Source organism: Corythoichthys intestinalis, chromosome 7, assembly GCF_030265065.1.
Source record: "Corythoichthys intestinalis isolate RoL2023-P3 chromosome 7, ASM3026506v1, whole genome shotgun sequence".
Lineage (NCBI taxonomy): Eukaryota > Metazoa > Chordata > Actinopteri > Syngnathiformes > Syngnathidae > Corythoichthys > Corythoichthys intestinalis.
The window spans coordinates 15,107,427-15,126,704 of NC_080401.1; the positions used below are offsets into that span (position 1 = coordinate 15,107,427).

A 19,278-nucleotide genomic window follows, 5' to 3' on the forward strand; every position below is an offset into this window, starting at 1 on the left:
GCCCACATACACACAAAACTCCGGGTAGCAAGAGCTTACAGTGATGGACACAACAGTCGTGACAATAAATTTTGTGTTTGTAACAGTAAGGATAGGTGATCAGACACTATCAAGCATGCAAAATGTGAGGAAAAAATTTGCATGGATTCAACAAGCAATATTTGTTCAAAATAATAATAATAATAATAATAATAATAATAATAATAACAAAGAATTTGTAATTGATTGATCTTGATGAATCACATTTTAATCATACAAAAATATTTGTCCCTAAAATGTTTTAATTTGAAAGGATTTTGAGCACGGCTGTGTCAATTAATATAATTAGACACGAATATTGTAAATTTGGGAAAAAACATTTTTTAATTGCAATTCTAACTAAATAGTAGAAAAACAACATCCAGGGCAAACACCTAAAATACCTAATGTTAAAATACCAATTTAGGACAGTTATTTTCCAGAGCATTACAACCCATAAATGGTAAACAGAAGCCTGATTTTAAACAGTCACAACTTTCTTTCTCTGACAGTCTCATGTAAATTAATAAATTAATCTTTTTTTTTTTTTTTTATTAAATACCGAGTGGACGATGAGGTGATAACGCTGGCAGTTTACTTATAGCAAAATTAATAAATAAACGAAGCATGTGACAGTGAAAAAGAATCCAGTTCCTCTACCCTGATTTTTTTTGTCTTTTGCAACAAGCCGTATGTATGTATGTATGTATGTATGTATAAATATGTATATATACATACGTGCGACTCTGAGCCAATGGGGACGGGTGTCATCATTCATCGGCCATTTTTATAGAGGAAAAATTATATTTCTTATACTCAATGTATTTTAAGCCTACACTACTGTGCTCAATTTTCAACAGGTGTTTTGCAATTCCTTGGCAGAACACCGGCTTGGTTGGTTTGTCATAAACGTCAGAGATGCAGTGATCTCACTAACTGCATATTTAAGAATATTTTTAAAGTTTTTTTTTTTTTCTTTCAAAACCCAGCCTGAATCTACGGAGCCCCCCGGGTGCCAGGGTAGAAAAAAAATAAATCATAGCTAATCTGTACCCACAGTTTAGTCATCTGTACCCACAGTTTACTAAACTGTACCCACAGTTTAGTAATCTTTACCCACAGTTTACCAAAATGTTTCCACAGTGAATCATAGCCACGTAAATACGGTTTGTATCGACGAAACTGTTTGTAAATCAGTCAAGAATTCACCGTGGCTCTGACGCAAGATGGCTGCTGGTTGGATACGCCGTCGACTCAGCCTTTCGACATCTAGCCTTATATATGTTGTCTATGTTTTGATCAACTTCCCGGTCCGGGAAGAGCAATTATCGCGAGAGGACTGTGTCTCGCATGCAATGCAGTAGTAACTCCGGTGGCCAGGGCCTGGTGGAATGTGAAACTACAAGTTGTATAGCCTTCACTCATTTTTGACAACACCCGCTGCACCATTTTAGAGACAGCACATTTCCTCTGGGAGCTCTGCCATGTTTTGACACATTAAAGACAGTCTTTAAAATGGTAAGTTTCAAGATGTACTAACTAGCTAGCGCTGACTCGTCTTAGCATGTTGCTTAGCCAGTCTATCAACAAGCCGAGCGTTTGACAGCTGAGCAGTACTGCGCGCTAATATTAGCATTCGAGGCATTAGCATGAAACCAGGGCAAGAAGTGGGCTGATACTGTTCGAGATGCTAAGTCGATTTATGAGGAAAAACGCCACTGTGACATCTGTCTATTGTTAGAAAATATTCACTTGCTTTGGCCAGCTTGAAAGCGCTCTAATTTGTGAGAAGATTTCAACCAAGGAGAGCTGGTGCTGATCACTAGCCAGTTAGCTGTCCCTGGCATGTCGTAGTTCCTTGCTCCAACTGTTTAGTGAAACCATAAACAAGGTAATTTTAAGTATACCGTACAATTGTGGGATCATGTGACGAGATACACCGCTCCTATTTTTCGGTATGAGCGTAACATTTAAACAAACACAAACATGTAGTCCACACAATGTAGTATGACATTTATAAAGAATATTCATTATATATTCTGAAACATTAGGAAAGTTGTACAGGAAATCTTGAAAGCTGTTGAAGCTGCAACCTCTGTACAGCGTCTTAATTTAACGACAACAAGGGTGTGACCTGATACAAGCTAGTATTGAACTATTAATCATATACCTATTTTCAAAATGCTGGTGCTATTGGAATGGAAACCTCACCAAACACGCAACAAAACTGCATATATCGACAATAAAAGTACATATCGAATGCAAGGAGCTCAGTTGTACAAAATTCTTGTCCAGAGCCAACAGATTTTGCAAGCGGTGGTTAGGTGATGTGCAATACAGCTGTGGCGTTGAGAATGAAAAGTCACCCTAAAGGTTGTTAAAATACACTTTAAGGAATGAAAGAAGCACAGTTACAGAAGGCATTTTTGGGTGATAACATTTATTGAATCACCATCATGGTCAGAGTATTATCAAGGGACCTGGTTAACAGCAAGTAATAGATACAGTGGGGCAAATAAGTATCTAGTCAACAACTAATTGTGCAAGTTCTCCAACTTGAAAATATTAGAGAGGCCTGTAATTGTCAACATGGGTAAACCTCAACCATGAGAGACAGAATGTGGAGAAAAAAACCCAGAAAATCACATTGTTTTGATTTTTAAAGAATTTATTTGCAAATCATGGTGGAAAATACTTTGTTATGTACCCTTTGTTGGCAATAACGGAGGCCTAACGTTTTCTGTAACTCTTCACAAGCTTTTCACACACTGTTGCTGGTATTTTGGCCCATTCCTCCATGCAGATCTCCTTAGAGCAGTGATGTTTTGGGGCTGTCATTGGGCAACACGGACTTTCAACTCCCTCCACAGATTTTCTATGTGGTTGAGATTTGGAGACGACCTAGGCCACTCCAGGACTTTGAAATGCTTCTTACGAAGCCACTCCTTTGTTGCCCTGGCTGTGTGTTTGGTTTGATTTCTTTACACCAAGCATTTTACCTATTGCAGATTCAGTCTTCCCAGCCTGGTGCAGGTCTACAATTTTGTCTCTGGTGTCCTTCGACAGCTCTTTGGTCTTGGCCATAGAGGAGTTTGGAGTGTGACTGACTGAGATTGTGGACAGGTGTGTTTTATACCAATAATGAGTTAAAACAGGTGCCATTAATACAGGTAACGAGTGGAGCCTTGTTAGACCTCGTTAGAAGTTAAACCTCTTTGACAGCCAGAAATCTTGCTTGTTTGTAGGTGACCAAATACTTATTTTCCGCTCTAATTTGGAAATAAATTATTTAAAAAATCAAACAATGTGATTTTCTGTTTTATTTTCCACATTCTGTCTCTCATGGTTGAGGTTTTCCCATACTGACAATACAGGCCTCTCTCATCTTTTCAAGTAGGAGAACTTGCACAATTGGTGGTTGACTAAATACTTATTTGCTCCACTGTGTGTATATATATGTGTGTGTATTTATAGATAGATAGATAGATAGATAGATAAAACATCCGTCAATTGAAAAATATTTGCATAAGGGAGAAGCATGAAAAAAAAATGAATGCAGATGAACATATTCACACTCTCGATCTTTGCAATCTCAGCTGATTCACTGAATGTGTGCCACTACACTTGACTAGCATTTCAGCTTAATAAGATTTCTGCATGCATTCTGTCAGGGGAGAGAATCCGTTCTCCTTGTGCTTTTAGAAGGAAAAGGCTCTCACTCCAGAAGTCTTTTAAAAGTTTACATATGATCACAAGGAGAACATCAATCACACACAGAGTACAACGATGCTCTGACGTGGCAGAGCTCAGAGGGCTGTTATCATACTGAAAGGCGGGGTTAACTGGTAAAAACAAAGGTCATATGATTATAAGAAAAGCACGTCATATCACGAAGCATTGATGGGCAGCCAGGCAGCGCTTCGCTAATTAAATTTTACATTGTATCTTACTATCTTGGCACCTGCCTGAACTCCCTTGCTTCAGGATGTAGACAGCTGTGCTTTGACTTAGGAATTTTAGGTAACACTTGTACAATAATAAAGATTAAACTATATATCAGCATTTTAGAAGCATATGTTGGGAAGCAATTCATTGACACATTCCCAGTGACTGTGTTTCTTGTTCTTCGTTTCAGCCTCCTTAGGGGATGAGAGGACATCGGCCATTTGAGTGTCTGCGGTTGCGGGATCGTTGACTCGGCGGCTTGGCGGCTGTGGTGGGTCAGGATGGCACAGGGGGGCTATCAGCTGGATTATCATATCCTGCAGGACCTCAAGCAGCGCTTCCCCGAGATCCCGGAAGGAGTGGTGTCACAATGCCTTTTGCAGGTACATACATAAAACCTGGTTCTGTAAACAAATTCTGTATCCATGCCATCTCTACTTGATTCATCTTTTTTTGGCCTCATTTTCTCGTTAACATTTATTATACTTAGTTTTAGCTTTCTATAATTCTGAGAAGCATAGCTGCACTCAATACTGAATAAGCAAAGTTACACAATTTCAGGCTGACTTTCCCCCCGTGTCCAGTTGCCCAGATCCAACTTCCTGCCTTTACACCATTTTTGGGAGGGGCTATCTGATTCCATGTAATTCTGCTTGTTAGAGCTCACTTGACTATAAGCCGCAACACCAAAATGTAATAAGATTTGAGAAAAAACACATATTCAGCACCTGACTATAAGCTCCAGGTGTTACTGCAGGTGCAGGTAATATTAGATATTTTCATTGAAAGATGTTAAACAAAAGATCTGATTGATCAGAAATCTCCATATTAACCAAATCAACATGTCGTGCGGAGGTCTAATTGGTGTACAGTATTCACAGCCTGTCTAAAACCTCAAAAGCACTTAATTTTGAAGACAAGGTAGCTGCAATTGCAAAGAAAACATAAAATCTACTTTACACTGATTTCTTAGTTTGCCAAAATCTGAGCCCTTTTAAAATCCCCATGGAGCTTGATGAACTCGAGGCTAATGGTTCTAAACCCTAGCCCTATCATAGCATATCTGTAAACCTATCCATGGTTAGCCTTGCATCTTTCTCTCTACCTTTTGTGCAGATGACGACATCATATTTGAATGACATAAACAAACTTTGTGTCAAAATGTGTATTAGTGTCAACAGCGATCCAGAAAGGCAAGGCAAATATATTTGTATTGCACAATTCAACACAGGGCAATTTAAAGTGCTTTACATCACATGAAGATCCACAATTAGAGATAAATTGATTTGTAAAAAAAACACATTAAGTAAAATAGAAAGTTAAACACAAAGACTATTGAAGCAGGAAATAAAATTATACAAATCACATGAAATTGTCAAGAAAATTGAAAAAATATCGAAACTCCAAATAAAACAAACAAAAAAAGAATAAAAAGCAAATAACTTGACATTTGTAATATATAGATATTTGTGAATATGCTGTGGTATACAATAGCGTTTTTAGCCCTGATTTAAAGGAGCTAACAGTTTGAGCACACTTCAGACCTTTAGGTAACTTGTTCCAGAGGTGAGGAGCATAGTAACTAAATGCTGCCGCACTTTGCTCGGTTTTTGTTCTTGCAACATAGAGCAGACCGCTTCTAGACGGCCTTAGGAGTCTAGATGCTTCATGGAGGTCAAACAAATCAAGCATGTATTTTGGTCCAAGGCCATTAAGTGTTTTGACCACAAGCAGTAGTATTTTATAGTTTATCCTTTGACTTACTGTAAGCCAGTGTAACGATTTCATAACCGGTGTAATATGGTCCAGTTTCCTTGTATTTGTATGGACTCTGCCAGCAGCATTCTATCTCAACTGCAGCTTCCTGACTGATTTATCAATTTTTTTTTTTTTATTAAGACCTGTAAATATACGTTGCAATAGTCCAATCTACAGTACTGAAAATGAATGCATGCATCAGTTTTTCCAAGTCTTGTTTAGATAGAAGCCCTTTAAATCTGGCTATATTTTTTAGGTGGTAATAGGCAGATTTAGTGACGAACTTTCGATGGCTGTCAAATTTTATGTTAGAGTCGATAATTATGCCAAGATTTCTGACTTGATTTGTAGCTGTAAGTGACATGGTGCCAAGGTGCGTGCTGATCTTTGACCTTTCGTTTTTTGGTCCAAAAATTATCACCTCCGTCTTCCCCACATTTAGCTGGAGAAAATTCTGGCACATCGATTCATTGATTTGATGAATGCATTTACTCAGGGTGACTAAGACACTTTAATCATGTGGGGACACAGAAATGTAGAGTTGTGTCATCTGCATGGGTGTGATAGGAGATGTAATAGAAAGGCACTCCTTCATACTCTAGGGGTGTTTCTAAAATATCTGTCAATTTACATACTTGAGACAGCCCTCAGTGTGATGCAGTGCAGTTCCACACCACTACACCTCCCGTATCAACCACAAAGGCACTGATTGGAGTGTTGCACTCTGCCAAGGTGCAAGGATTCTGGTCACTTTACACAATGACTTTGCACTTGTAGAAAAAAGGATCTCATTCGCTCATACTGGTGTATGTAATTAAGTGGCCTGTGAGTCTGCAACATTATCATTAAAATGACCCGTGCAGGTATAATAGGTAATACCACAAGGATCACGTTTAATGTATTTTTTGTGTTTAAATATGAGGGAGTTATTCAGTTGTGATGTAACAACCAGGAGGGAAATCTGCACTCACTATATGAAAAGGTGGAGTGACTGTTGGACAAGTATGGACTTGTGGCCACACAGTTACTGTTCCAATACAATGAGTTTCTCTTCACCATTTGATAATAGTCTCAGCTTGGTGATACATTTGTCAAGGTGATACCATATTGTGTGGAAAATGTTCACTCGCACCAAGCTGAATTTAACATTGTCATTGATTGATACCCGATGGTTGGGTTTGTGCTACCTGTTTCAGAACAACAATAATCTGGATCTCTGCTGCCACCTGCTGGCCAAGGAGAGTAATCGATACCTCTATGGAGACTTCCATCACAGTCCAGAGGAGGCACGCCGGGGTCAAAATCACATGCTGCACATAAGCCTGGGTCACCCAGGTTCAGAAGTAAAGAAGCCAAATGGAGGACCTGGGCGCTCCCTCGTACACAGCACAAGTGACAGTCACATTGAACCACAGAGACCAAGTTACCCTGAGCCACTGTCTGCCCCTGCCACCATGGCCCCCTCTCCGGTTTACAATCCTTTTTTCATTAACGACCCGAGCCGTTCAGCCAGCACTCCTACCCCTCCGCCAACTATTCAGGGTATGTCCCCCACGTTCTCCTCTGCCTCACGGTATACTATGAACCCTATCACGGTTACGATTCCGCAAAGTATACCCAATGCCCCGCAGGCTTTGCAAATAACCCCGGGGCACTATGGTAACAGCAGCAACACCACCCATTATATTCGGCCCTCACCATCCCAGAGCCCACAGCCACCACCTTGGTCCTCATCGAACACCTCTGTTTATCAGCATCAACAGTCTCCGTATAGCACCCCCACGTATGGCTCGCCTTACAGCTCTCCCCAGCATCAACCCCAAACCCAGCAGACATCCCAGCACCAGCAATATGTCTTCCTCCCAATTACCTCGCCAACCCTTCCCAGCATGCCCTACCACCACCCACAACAACCACAACAGCAGCCCCCTCTTTACAGGCCCTATCATGCTAAAAGCTCCCTTAAGAACCAGATGGAGATTACTCTGGAAGGCCCACGGCCTCGCAGCAACTCCCCTGTCCACACTGCCCACCCCCAGGGAGCACTTTATATCGCCACCAGCCCCTCACCCGGCTCCCCTTCGAGGGGCGTCACGTTGAGCGGAACTACCGGAGCGTCACCCTATCATGCCGGAATATACCTGCAGCCTCGGCCTACGGCCTCACCTCAGCCAGGCCAGTCAGCCTACACCTTTAGATGCAAAGTATCCCCCGGAGGGCAGGCCCAGAGAGCACCCAGCTCTCCTCCCGTGGCAGAGGCGGAATCACTGCTCAACATTGTCGACCAGGGGGCCACCAACGCTGCCCCTCCACCCATCCTCCCCATCTCGCTTTTACCAGGGAATGTAACTCGACAGTTGCAACAGATGCCTCGACGGTCAAGCTCAGGCTCAGATGACTATGCCTACACACAAGGTAGGAGCCTGGTATTTTCTTTTGTGGAACTGGTTATGTGTGCAGTTAATGAGACTGGGTGGAGTTACTAAATAATTTACTTTAACAGTAAATGTAAAGAATGGGTCTGAAGATTCTCAAAATGTCTTACGTTTGATCCCTCGTTTTTCACTGTTAATTGGGACCGCCCCTCAACCCCCAGCGAAAATTGAAAATCCGTGAAGTAGAGGCGGAGCTTATTCACATAAATTTTGGGGGGGAGTGTGTTCAATGTATTTTTTCAGATTTACCAGCATTGGAAGGAGATACATATATGACATGTTTAAAAAAAAATGTTTTTTTTAATCTTATATTTATATGTATATTTTAATAAATGGGTTTTAAGCACTGCAAAATGCAATAATTGTGATAAAAATGAGATATATCTAAAAGAAAACAAAAAAAAAAAACAATGATTTGTTGACTGAACGTCCAACTATGATACTTTATCTTAAACAAGTGCTGGGCAATATGAAGACATAGTATATCACAAAAATGATCATAAACTTCCAATTCTTCTGATTTCCTTTTTTTATGTCACCTAAATAAAGCCTACACTACACTGAAGAACTGATACGTCTACAAAGTGAACAGCCAAGATTTGTCGGAATTGAAAAATAAAAAAAAAACTCAGGGTGCATAAATAAAACAGTTAAATGAAGTTTAATAAATTATGAGGTGGTGGACACACATAGCGATGACTACTACTACATTGGGAGAGAATTATCCAGTACCACTAACAAAAGCAATAAAACACCCAATTATTTATACATTTTGTGTCGTGCTGTGCAATGTGGCAATGTTGTCTTGAATTATGTAATCAATTGAATTGAATAATATGATGTATTCAGGGTTTATATAGGTCATTAAAAAGCATTACAAGTCATTAAATGGATGTTGTCAAAATTCAGGCCTTAAACAGCATTAAACTAAATGTTAGAGGCATTAAAAAGGATGTACTTGACGGTTAATTTTTTTAATTATTTTTTTTATAGTTGTCTGATATTAAAGGGTAGCCGGGATAAGAGAACATAAGATCATTATGTGATAAGAACGCTGATACTATAGGCTACCCGATAACATCTGCCGTTAAACGCATTTTAAAATGATATCGCATTATAACAACATCACTTTTTTGTTATCGGTTTTGTGCCAATATGCATGTTGTCTTCGTAGTGAATGTCGAAGCCTTCTACCTTTGTACAAGGGCTGGTCACAGCTTAGCACAGCTGTTATGCTTATTTACCTCCAAATTAAGATGCTTGGGATTTGTTATGTGAGCAGACTGTTTGCATTCATGGTGCAAAAATGAAATGAACAATAAATGATTGAAAAATAATGAATTATAAACTCATTATACAGTATACCTCACTACTAAAGCTGTGTTCCATTGTTATTTTGATCCAGAAGCACTTTTCAGTTGCTTTTCAGAAACTGATGTTTGACTATTTTGATTTCAACAACGAATGTAGTGGTGCAAAAAAGGCACTTTTCCCCATAACTTGTTGACTAGTTATTTTTCACAGAATGGTAATTGGAAAACCTTTAAGTTGGTACATTTATCAAGATTAAAGTATCCAGTGGGGCACCAAAATACAATTAGGCATAATATGTTAAGTCCACGACTGCATATATCGGTTTCGGTTTGATATCGGTATCAGATTTTTGGATTTGGATAATATTACAGTTGTTCCAGATTATTTTTCTCCAGATCAATCTGATTAGTCCCAACTTTTTTAACAATGAGTATACTAGTCTGATGATTTTTTTTATTATCTTTTTTTTTTTTTTTTTTTAACTAAGCTTACAAATAAATTTTTGCTGATGATTATTAATTCACAAAATATTTTGGAACACTTAAATTGTTTATTAAAGTACAAATAAACAGATAACAATAATAAATCACAAACAATGAGGTCAAACGTTAATGGCATTAACTAGTGCAAAAGAATGGAATGTACGCAGATTCAGAAGACTGTGACTTCACTTTTCAGGAATCAAAACAATTCTTACTTTCTCTTTTTGTGGTATGTCTATATTGTTCTAAGAGTGAGCACCAGCAGAGTAGATATATAAATGTCACATCACTGGAGTCAAGTACGTGAAAAAAACTTAAAGATGCTTGTTGATACGACACTACCACAGAGTATTTGGGCCAAATTAACATTTTAAAAAAGGACTACGAATTTAAAGTTGTACTATTGCTATGAGAAAAAAAAGTCTCACTATTATGTAGGGTAATGTAGCTTGGAGCCGCTACGCACTTTGTATGCATGTACCTGAGCTGGGAGCTACGATGAAGCATTAGTATAAATTCTTCTATTGATTATAAATTGATGTAGCTCTAGCAAAAATAATAAGGAAATCCTTGTTTGTAAAACCGATTCTAAAATACAAGATGTTTCAATTAGAGCTGTCCCGACTAGTCGACGTTGTCGACGTCATCGATGACGTAAATGCGTCGACGGGCAAAACATACCGTCGACGGGTAATGACGGGTTAAAAAAAATTACATGCGGATAAAGTTTAGAATGGCAGGCGCTCGCGGTACAAGCGGTTGTTACTGGCATCCCCAAGGGGGCCGCTGTTATTTCAATGTGACCGGTGTTGTCAGATTGAGCAAAGAGGAAGAAAGTGGGCGAGCGAGAGAGAGGGAGCGAGATCGGCGAGTGAGCGGGTAATGCTGAGTTGAGTGACTTCATCCCCCACGTTTTTGTTTTGGTCAATAAAAGTATCCTTAAAGAGCCATCCGACGCCTCTCGGTGTTTTTATGCACGCCGCCGTCTTCCCGAGGAGGAAATCGGACGAACCCAGACGAACCGACGACAACGAGCCAAGTGAATCGCCGGTGAGGAGTTGAAAACACCGCCAATTTCCAAAAAGGGCAGAGATGGTAACACGTGAAAGCGGCATAAAGCCAAAAAAGCGGACCAGAATAGCCAGAGCCTGGAATTATATCAAGGAAAATATGGAGGGTGCCACTGTGTGTACTCTTTGCTAAGCTGAGCTCGCATACCACGGTAGCACGTCGGCTATGAACGAACACTTGAGGCGCCGTCACCTAGGTATAATTTTCGAAGACAACAAGAAACAGCAAGCTAGCGGATTGTAAGTCCATACAACTCTAACGATTTTTTAAATGGAAATTGCCTTTATGTGTGTCATATCAACGCGCATTGTTATTTAATAAAATAATTAATATTATTATATATTTTTAAAAATTATTATTAAATTTGTTAGGATCATGGAAGCTCCCACTTAGGGAAAATATATACATATATCCTGTATATACATAATATAATAAATATATATGGAAATGGAAACACCACTGGCCTGCTTACTGTAATCCATGACTGCACTAATGTTAGTTATTTAATATTATAAAGTTTTACATATAGTATACTACTATAAAATTAATACTATATACTTAATTTTTGTTACTGTGGGTATGTGTGCCTTTCATTCAAAATAATTGTGGTAATATTTCAGTGTGCCCTCTGCGTTATCTTCAGGTTAAAACAAACAAAAGTTGAACAGTTTTTTCCCCTCCCCCAAAAATGCGGAATGCACACCGGAAAGAGCTTCTGAACTCACACAAAGTATTCTGAAAATGATTGTCCGGGACATTGCAATTCATTTTAACATTTAGAACAATATAGACAATGACATACCGCAAAAAGAGTAAGAATTGTTTTGACTCCTGTTAAAAAGGTGAAGTCACAGTGTTTCCGTTTACATTTTTTTGCAGCAGTTAATGCCAGCAGCATTTGACCTCATTGTTTGTGATTTATTATTGATATTTATGTTATTTATTTATACATTAATAAAGAATTTAGGTGTTCCAAAATGTTTTTGTGAATTAATAAGCTTTAAACAAATATTTAATTATTAAATTAGTAAAAAAAGAAAAAGAAAAAAATATATACTGGACTGTCTCAGGAAATTAGAATACACAATATTCTAATTTTTTGAGACAGTCCTGTGTATATATACAGGACTGTCTCAGGAAATTAGAATACACAATATTCTAATTTCCTGAGACAGTCAGGAAATTAGAATATTGTGTATTCTAATTTCCTGAGATATATACAGGACTGTCTCAGGAAATTAGAATACACAATATTCTAATTTCCTGAGACAGTCAGGATATTAGAATATTGTGTATTCTAATTTCCTGAGACAGTCCTGTATATATACACAGGACTGTCTCAAAAAATTAGAATATTGTGTATTCTAATTTCCTGAGACAGTCCAGTATATATATTAGATTAGTCGACTAATCGTAAAAATAGTCGGCTGACTAATCGGGAGGAAATTAGTCGTTTGGGACAGCCCTATTTTCAATATTGTTGATTTTAACGGAGGTAGCAACACGCTATATAAAGTACCTAGCTGCTTGTTCAGCTACGTTAGCCCGACATTAGCCCCTAATACTCAGTCGTACGACGCACATAAGGGCAACTTAAATAAAACATGATGTTATATGGACTTAAGATCGGCCAGCTTGTTGTCTCCTGTTGTCTTCCAAAATTATACCCCGGTGACGGTGCTTCAGGTGTTAATTCATGGTTGGCGTGCTGCCGCCTTGCTCCACTCAACAGTGACACCCTCCTTTGTTTCATTAAAAAAAAATCCCTGCTTCAGCCTCTTTGGTCTGCTTTTAGAGCCTTGTACCGCTTTCCCCGCTTGCATCCCGAGTGTCCGCCATTCTCAACTTTCCACGCACATATATATATTGTAACGAATCGGGTTATAATTATCAGGGAAGTTCAACTTTGAACTCCAAGACAAGTGTTACCTCGATAGCTCCTTTTAGAGAAATGAATACGACTCCAACCATGGATTGCTTTTCTTCGAAGGCTTTATGAACAAGATCTCTCGGGTACAAACTAGGGATGTCCCGATCCAGGTTTTTGCACTTCCGATCCGATACCGATATTGTTTTGCACTTCCGATCCGATACCGATACTGGCCGATACCGATCTCTCTGAGCATGTATTAAAGTTTAAAGTTATTTAGCCTCCTTACTTAGTTGTCAGACTCATGTTGAAAAGGGTTTTGGTCGTCTTGATAACAACTTGCCAGCTGAATTAGGTGAGTTGGAATAACACATAATGGTTGGTAACAAGAAACTGACCTGTTTATAAAATGATAAACACAAAACATTATAAATAACAAACAGAAATGACATATTCAGACAGTAAAACATGCTAATAATATTGTAAACTGTCTTAAAAAAGCAAAACACACAAACAACCTCAAACTATTAACTATTACACACTCCCTTTGATTTGCTTGCCCAGCCCGAAAAACCCCAAAATTTTATGTTTTATTTGTAGGCACGAGCCCGAAAAAAACCAACATTTTATGCTTTATTTGTGAGGACTCAGGAGCGATGCGTGGTTACGTTTTGTGTGATCACGTTTGGTGACGCCAGTGCATACATTCATAATGATAACAAATTATAGCCTGTCTTTTGTAACAAATACTCCCAGTTAAACAAGACTGTAAGATGGATATTCAATAAACATTTATATATTTTATATTTGCATGTGTGTTCTAACAGGTGGATAGTGGATTTGACATTTATTCTAATCTCCTCGAGTTGGCAAAAAATAAAAAAAAAGTTTTCTCAATGTTAAATACTCTACATATTTTTATCATTATAAATGCATTTACACAGCGAAATAACGCTGGGAAAGTACATACATACATACATACATCGTTTTAGTATAAACATATGAATATATATTTTTTGAAAAAAGTCTGCCCGATGCGTCTAAATCCCACTTTTCTCACGAGAGATAATGCCTCGTCATCCAGAATGATTCCTTTGGCAATAACTCTTCCCTGGGCTTTGGGACTGTCAAGTGCCAGTTTGTCACGCATAGCAAAAGTTTCTGCCAGTGTTCGTTGCGTATGACCTTTCTTTCTGTCTTCGGTTTTCTCCTTCTCCTCCTCATATACTCCTCATACTCCTTGTATTGTTTGCGGTGGTATTTTGATAAATGCTTGATTAGTTTGGTTGTATTAACACTTCTTACAGCTTTACCACCACGCTTGACTTTATTGTGGCATATGTTGCACTCTGCCTCTTCGTCTTTGTCGTCCTTTAAAGTGAAATAATCCCACACAGCTGACATTTTTACCGATAGTCTCTCAGTCATTTGGGAGACGGTAATGTAGTGTGTTGAAGGTGTGCGTAAAATGCGGACCGGATTTTAGGGAAACCGAAGGAAAAACTGGAATGGATTATGTAAGTCGGTGCACTGGAAAACCCGGACCGGACTTTCAAAAAAAAAAAAAAAAAACTGGATCGGAAGTCTGGATGGGAATTTTTCCGTGTCGGCTGATCCGATACGCATTTTTTTGCCCATATCGGCGTCCGATCCGATCCAGATATCGGATCGGGACATCTCTAGTACAAACCAATGTGACCCAGCCAGGAGCTGTGTTGTTCCCACAAGTTCCCAAAATAAAGAATTACAAACCTGACTAAGCTGATCTCCTTGTCGACGTTACAATATTTTTTAAAACTCTCCTTTAACCGTCGACGGAATGTTGTGCTCGTCGACGCATTTACGTCATCGACTACATCGACAACGTCGACTAGTCTGGACAGTACTAGACTATCTAGGGATATCGGTTAAAAATTCATTATCAGACAACTCTACTGACGCTTTGTGTGTGTGAAACTATCTGCAGTGGGGCATAGGAATGAATTCATTTAAAGTGGCATTAATAAATGTTAAATGAGATTTGCAGATACCTGTAGAAATCCAGGTATTATTCCACCCATATTATCGCTCATTCTTCGTGGATGAGATTGAAGGGTCTTTATTCATTTGCCTTTGAAAGCTCTAAACCTAAAAATATAACTTATTGACTGCTGCCGTAATACCGTCAATCAAAAAAAAAAAAATTATATATTTTTTATTATCTGATAGAACAGGTGTGCTTTTTCCTGATATTTTCTGGTTTGGATTGTAAGCATAGCTTGCAGCTAAAAAAACAGATGACTGAAGAGGTGTTGATGTGATGGTTGTTTATCACCATCTTTTCTGTACCTCTGTTTTATTGTGTCTTTCTTCTCTAATTGTTTCCCTGCAGCTCTACTGCTCCACCAGCGAGCCAGGATGGAGCGTCTTCGGAAGGAGTTGCTGGTAGAGAGGCAGAAACTGGAGCAGCTCAAGTCGGATGTCAACAACATGGAATACGACGCCCTGCAAAGACGCTTCCGTAGAGTCAGCTCGACCAGCTTTATTCCCAGAGTGAGTGATTGCCAACTTCGATCATGTTGAAACGAGCTTCACTAATATGAAGGACAAAAGCTTGAATGTCATTGAAAATGCTTGCGGATGTGTCTTTGCGCTATCCGCTGCAGCCTGAGGAGATGACGCGATTACGGAGTCTTAACAGACAGCTTCAGATTGATATCGACTGCACCCTGAAGGAGACGGATTTGCTGCAGTCCAGAGGTTCATGCACAAACAAAATATTAACACAACCCATAATCCTGAACAACAACTCTGATTAATTTGAAAGTATAGATTTATAAAAAGCCTAGCCCAGAAGCAGACAATTGTGTCCTATGTGATGGATGAAGCATCATCCTCAGACATTGGCAGGCAGTGGTGGAAAGTGTTCGGATGGTCCTTAATAGAAATTAGTCTGGTCCACCGGTGATTGCTTACTGGGTCAGTGACCACCAAGTGACAGTTGTGTATCACCGCTCCATTCATGTTTCTAACACAGCAGTGGAGAAATATTACTTGCATTGTTTTTTGTTTTTTGTGTAAGGAGGAGCAGCCCACTTAAATATGATTAACGACATCCCATAATGTAGTTCCTCCAATTAATTCTCTCACAGACAGCATTTATTTATATTGTTGTTTAGTTCCTTCTGGCCAATTAAAACCGCTTTCACTGGTCTCATGGAGTGCACTTAATCTACTTGGTATTCAACCTACATTCTGAAAGACCATTTGAGCCATCTCGTCTTGCAATCTTAAAAACAAATAAATCTTCAGAGGAGTTAATAATATGGATTGCCTCTCAGATGTCTTAAAAATACAACTAAAATATCTTAAACTTATTTCAGCATGTTACTTTTCGTCCACAGGGAAGTTCGACCCACAGGCGATGAACAACTTCTATGACAACATTCAGCCTGGCCCAGTGGTGCCGCCCAAGCCGGGAAAGAAAGGTGAGGCTGCTGTAAAGCACAACATTAAACGTGAATGATTTGAATATACAGGTAGTTCCTGGGTTACGACGTACACAGCTTACGTGATTTTGACTTTACAACGCCGTAGTCTCTTCCGTCATTTTGTCTCCAGTCTGTTTTTATTTTATTTGATTAGTATGACATATAATACATGTTTTTGGGTAGTTATTTTGAGATTTAGGAGGTATTTAAGGGTACATAAAGGCTTAACAGTTGCGTAACAGTGTCTCATCTGCCATTTTGTCGCCATTTTTTTTATTTTATTCATATGATATATAATACATGTTTTTGGATGGTTATTTTGAGATTTAGGTTTTTTTAGGGGTACTTTAAGGGTTAATGGTACTAAAATCAAATGTTTCTTGTTGTCAACATTGTCATGTGATTTTGTTCAGCCACAACTGGATTCATTACCTGATTACTTTTCATCCCGCTTTTGTCCACCTGCGTCGCTGAAATCGACCAAAACTGAAAAGTTACCCGATGTTGGTTTAAATGTATAAAAATCTAATGATCTACTAGTACTTGTGAATAGTGGATTTTGATTTTTAGGACAGCTGTGTATTCAAGCGGAACCATATAGGAAGAAACTGACTTTTTGGGAAGTTTATGATATATTGCGATATTAAAACAAGAATTTTCACCTAATGACTTATAACTCTATTTTGGAAGCCTTTGGTTGACTCAACATGACCACATTGTATTCTTATAATACCGTTTAAACCAGGCTAAGGGGGTTCATCTGTGTGGATCCCAGAGACCATGTCTCTGCACACTTGCTGCTTTTATGAATCAAAACAAAAGTTTACGTGTTAAAAAAAATAAATAAAACGCACGTCCTGCGATGGTACGAGGCGCATGCGCACATTGCGATAGCGATGTTCAAACAACATATTGTGCAGGCCTACTGTATAATAAATTAGGGTAATTCTGTTAATGATAAATTGTTAAATATTGATATTGGAATGAATTGTGTTGTCTGTGTTTTGTGTGGATAATATTTATTGCTATTTTGAAATGTATTGCATGCATTACAAGGAGGGAGCCACTTGGCTTACTACTCAGTGGAGATAGGGACATTTTGAGGCAGATTGGTGGTACTACAATGACATATGGAATCCCATCAATGTAGCAAGTCAGTGCCAATTGGGTGCCATCTGTTGACCAAAACGTGCAACACAGAAACAGGTCTATATATGGTGATAAGGATAGACATGGAAACTTAATGAATGAATGTAAAACATCAATAGACTAGCTTAATGATCGCACGCAAAGGTTTGTAGCCTGAAAAACGGAAAACGTTGCGGCAACTTCAATCACGTTCGCTGCCTTCTGTAGATTTCTAATCTGCTTATAACTGGATTGGAAGTCTGTTATGGTTGATGGCAATGAATGAGTTGAGTCAGTTTATAACTATTTAATTCTAATAACAGAATATTTCTACTACCCCGTGTTTCTCTCTGTATTTGAATCAGAAGGGGAACACTGCCCCAAGGTGGTGGCGGTGCCGCCGAGGGACGAGGACTTCGAAGGTGCTCAGTGGAGCTGCGACAGCTGCACCTTCCTCAACCACCCTGCTCTCAACCGCTGTGAACAATGCGAAATGCCGCGTTACACCTGAGTTTGACGCCTCCACGCTGTCATGCTGCGGTCTCGCCCATTCCCATAAACACTTGATTCACCTAAGGCCAATCCTTCTGGAATCTGCAGGGTTGGATTTTTTTTTTTGCTCCTGTCCAAAGGACCTCACCTCATTTACATAATATTATAGACCCTTTTACCTGCTGAGGAAGAGCCACCATGCCTCCCCACTCACACGTCCTGCTTTTATCTGCTACTCATGTGCACTTTGATTTTAAAAACTCTTTCAGGGAGGTTGGAAACTCTGATGGCTAATGAAATAAAAGGACACACAAACACAGACTGTGGCCCTGCCTGCCACGGAGCATCTGAAAGGTCAAAGCAAAGCAGCAGAGATGACCTCTTAATTGTGGTTTACCTGCAAACATTCCACGCAGAAAGAGTGACTGCCATGTTTACGAAACCGCATCCATTCCTGAACTCAAACGGCTCCTAAATCCAGGAAGTGCCGATTTATCTCTTGCTGACAATGGAATAATGAAAGCAATGTTCTGAAAGGTCTGACTAATGCAAATGTAGATTTTACACTGTATGTGGCTCTTAGAGCTGAAAAGGAACACTAAAAAGACATGCATATGAGTATATTGCTGGTACTTTTATGCATAATATGTCACCCTGTATTACATTATGAAAAAGATGATTTCCTGTGTGAAGGCCTCAACTTGCTGTACTTAATAAAGGAGAAGATGCTACGAGACTTGACTATAATCAGCTGCTATGTCTGCAAACAATGGTTTTAATGAGTGGTTGTTCCTCCCACACAAAGAGATATTGGCCTTCTAGTGCATGCTTATTGTCTTTCAGTCAGTCAGTGATGACACCATCGGGAGGACTTGGGAACAGAACAGGAGATGCTTTAAAAGTGTATTTATGTTACACTTGCTTAAAATTCGAATTTGGCTTTGACCAATGTAAATCCTTACCTGTTTACATCTGTGAGCCAGTGGCTAAAGTCATAAACAATGTGGAGGAAACTTATCAACTGAGTGATCTGCTTGGCAACAAAAAGAACCTTAAAATAATGACGGCATGTAAAGTATTTAACTGTAGGTTGCTTTATGTGGGGATCGACTAAGAAATGCTCGTGTACAAACAGGAATTGACAGGACATTTCCTGTGTCTGGTCTACGGAGGGAACATAATCTCCCATGGTTTAACATGCAGAAGGAAAGCAGAAAATAAAGAAATGAAAGTATTCTGATGTGTTTTTTTTTTTTTTTATGTGCTGTCCAGAAAAGCAGCATGTAGCTACAAAT

General features: G+C 39.1%; 1 protein-coding gene across 1 annotated transcript; it reads left to right on the forward strand.

The window, feature by feature from the left end:
• The first annotated feature begins 1,346 nt into the window (after positions 1–1,346).
• On the forward strand, positions 1,347–19,222 carry tab3 (TGF-beta activated kinase 1 (MAP3K7) binding protein 3). The gene is made up of 7 exons (XM_057841784.1): positions 1,347–1,536; positions 4,154–4,346; positions 6,918–8,136; positions 15,265–15,425; positions 15,539–15,632; positions 16,277–16,360; positions 17,857–19,222. The coding sequence occupies exons 2-7, from the start codon at positions 4,245–4,247 to the stop codon at positions 18,000–18,002; spliced, it is 1,806 nt and encodes a 601-aa protein (XP_057697767.1). The 5' UTR covers positions 1,347–1,536; positions 4,154–4,244; the 3' UTR covers positions 18,003–19,222.
• Positions 19,223–19,278: the final 56 nt, after the last annotated feature.

Excerpts from the sequence above, each read along its gene's own strand:
- tab3 (XM_057841784.1), top strand. The coding sequence starts at position 4,245 with ATGGCACAGGGGGGCTATCAGCTGGATTATCATATCCTGCAGGACCTC. Across the intron at positions 4,347-6,917 it reads TGTCACAATGCCTTTTGCAG|AACAACAATAATCTGGATCT; the intron begins GTACATACATAA and ends TACCTGTTTCAG. Across the intron at positions 8,137-15,264 it reads TGACTATGCCTACACACAAG|CTCTACTGCTCCACCAGCGA; the intron begins GTAGGAGCCTGG and ends GTTTCCCTGCAG.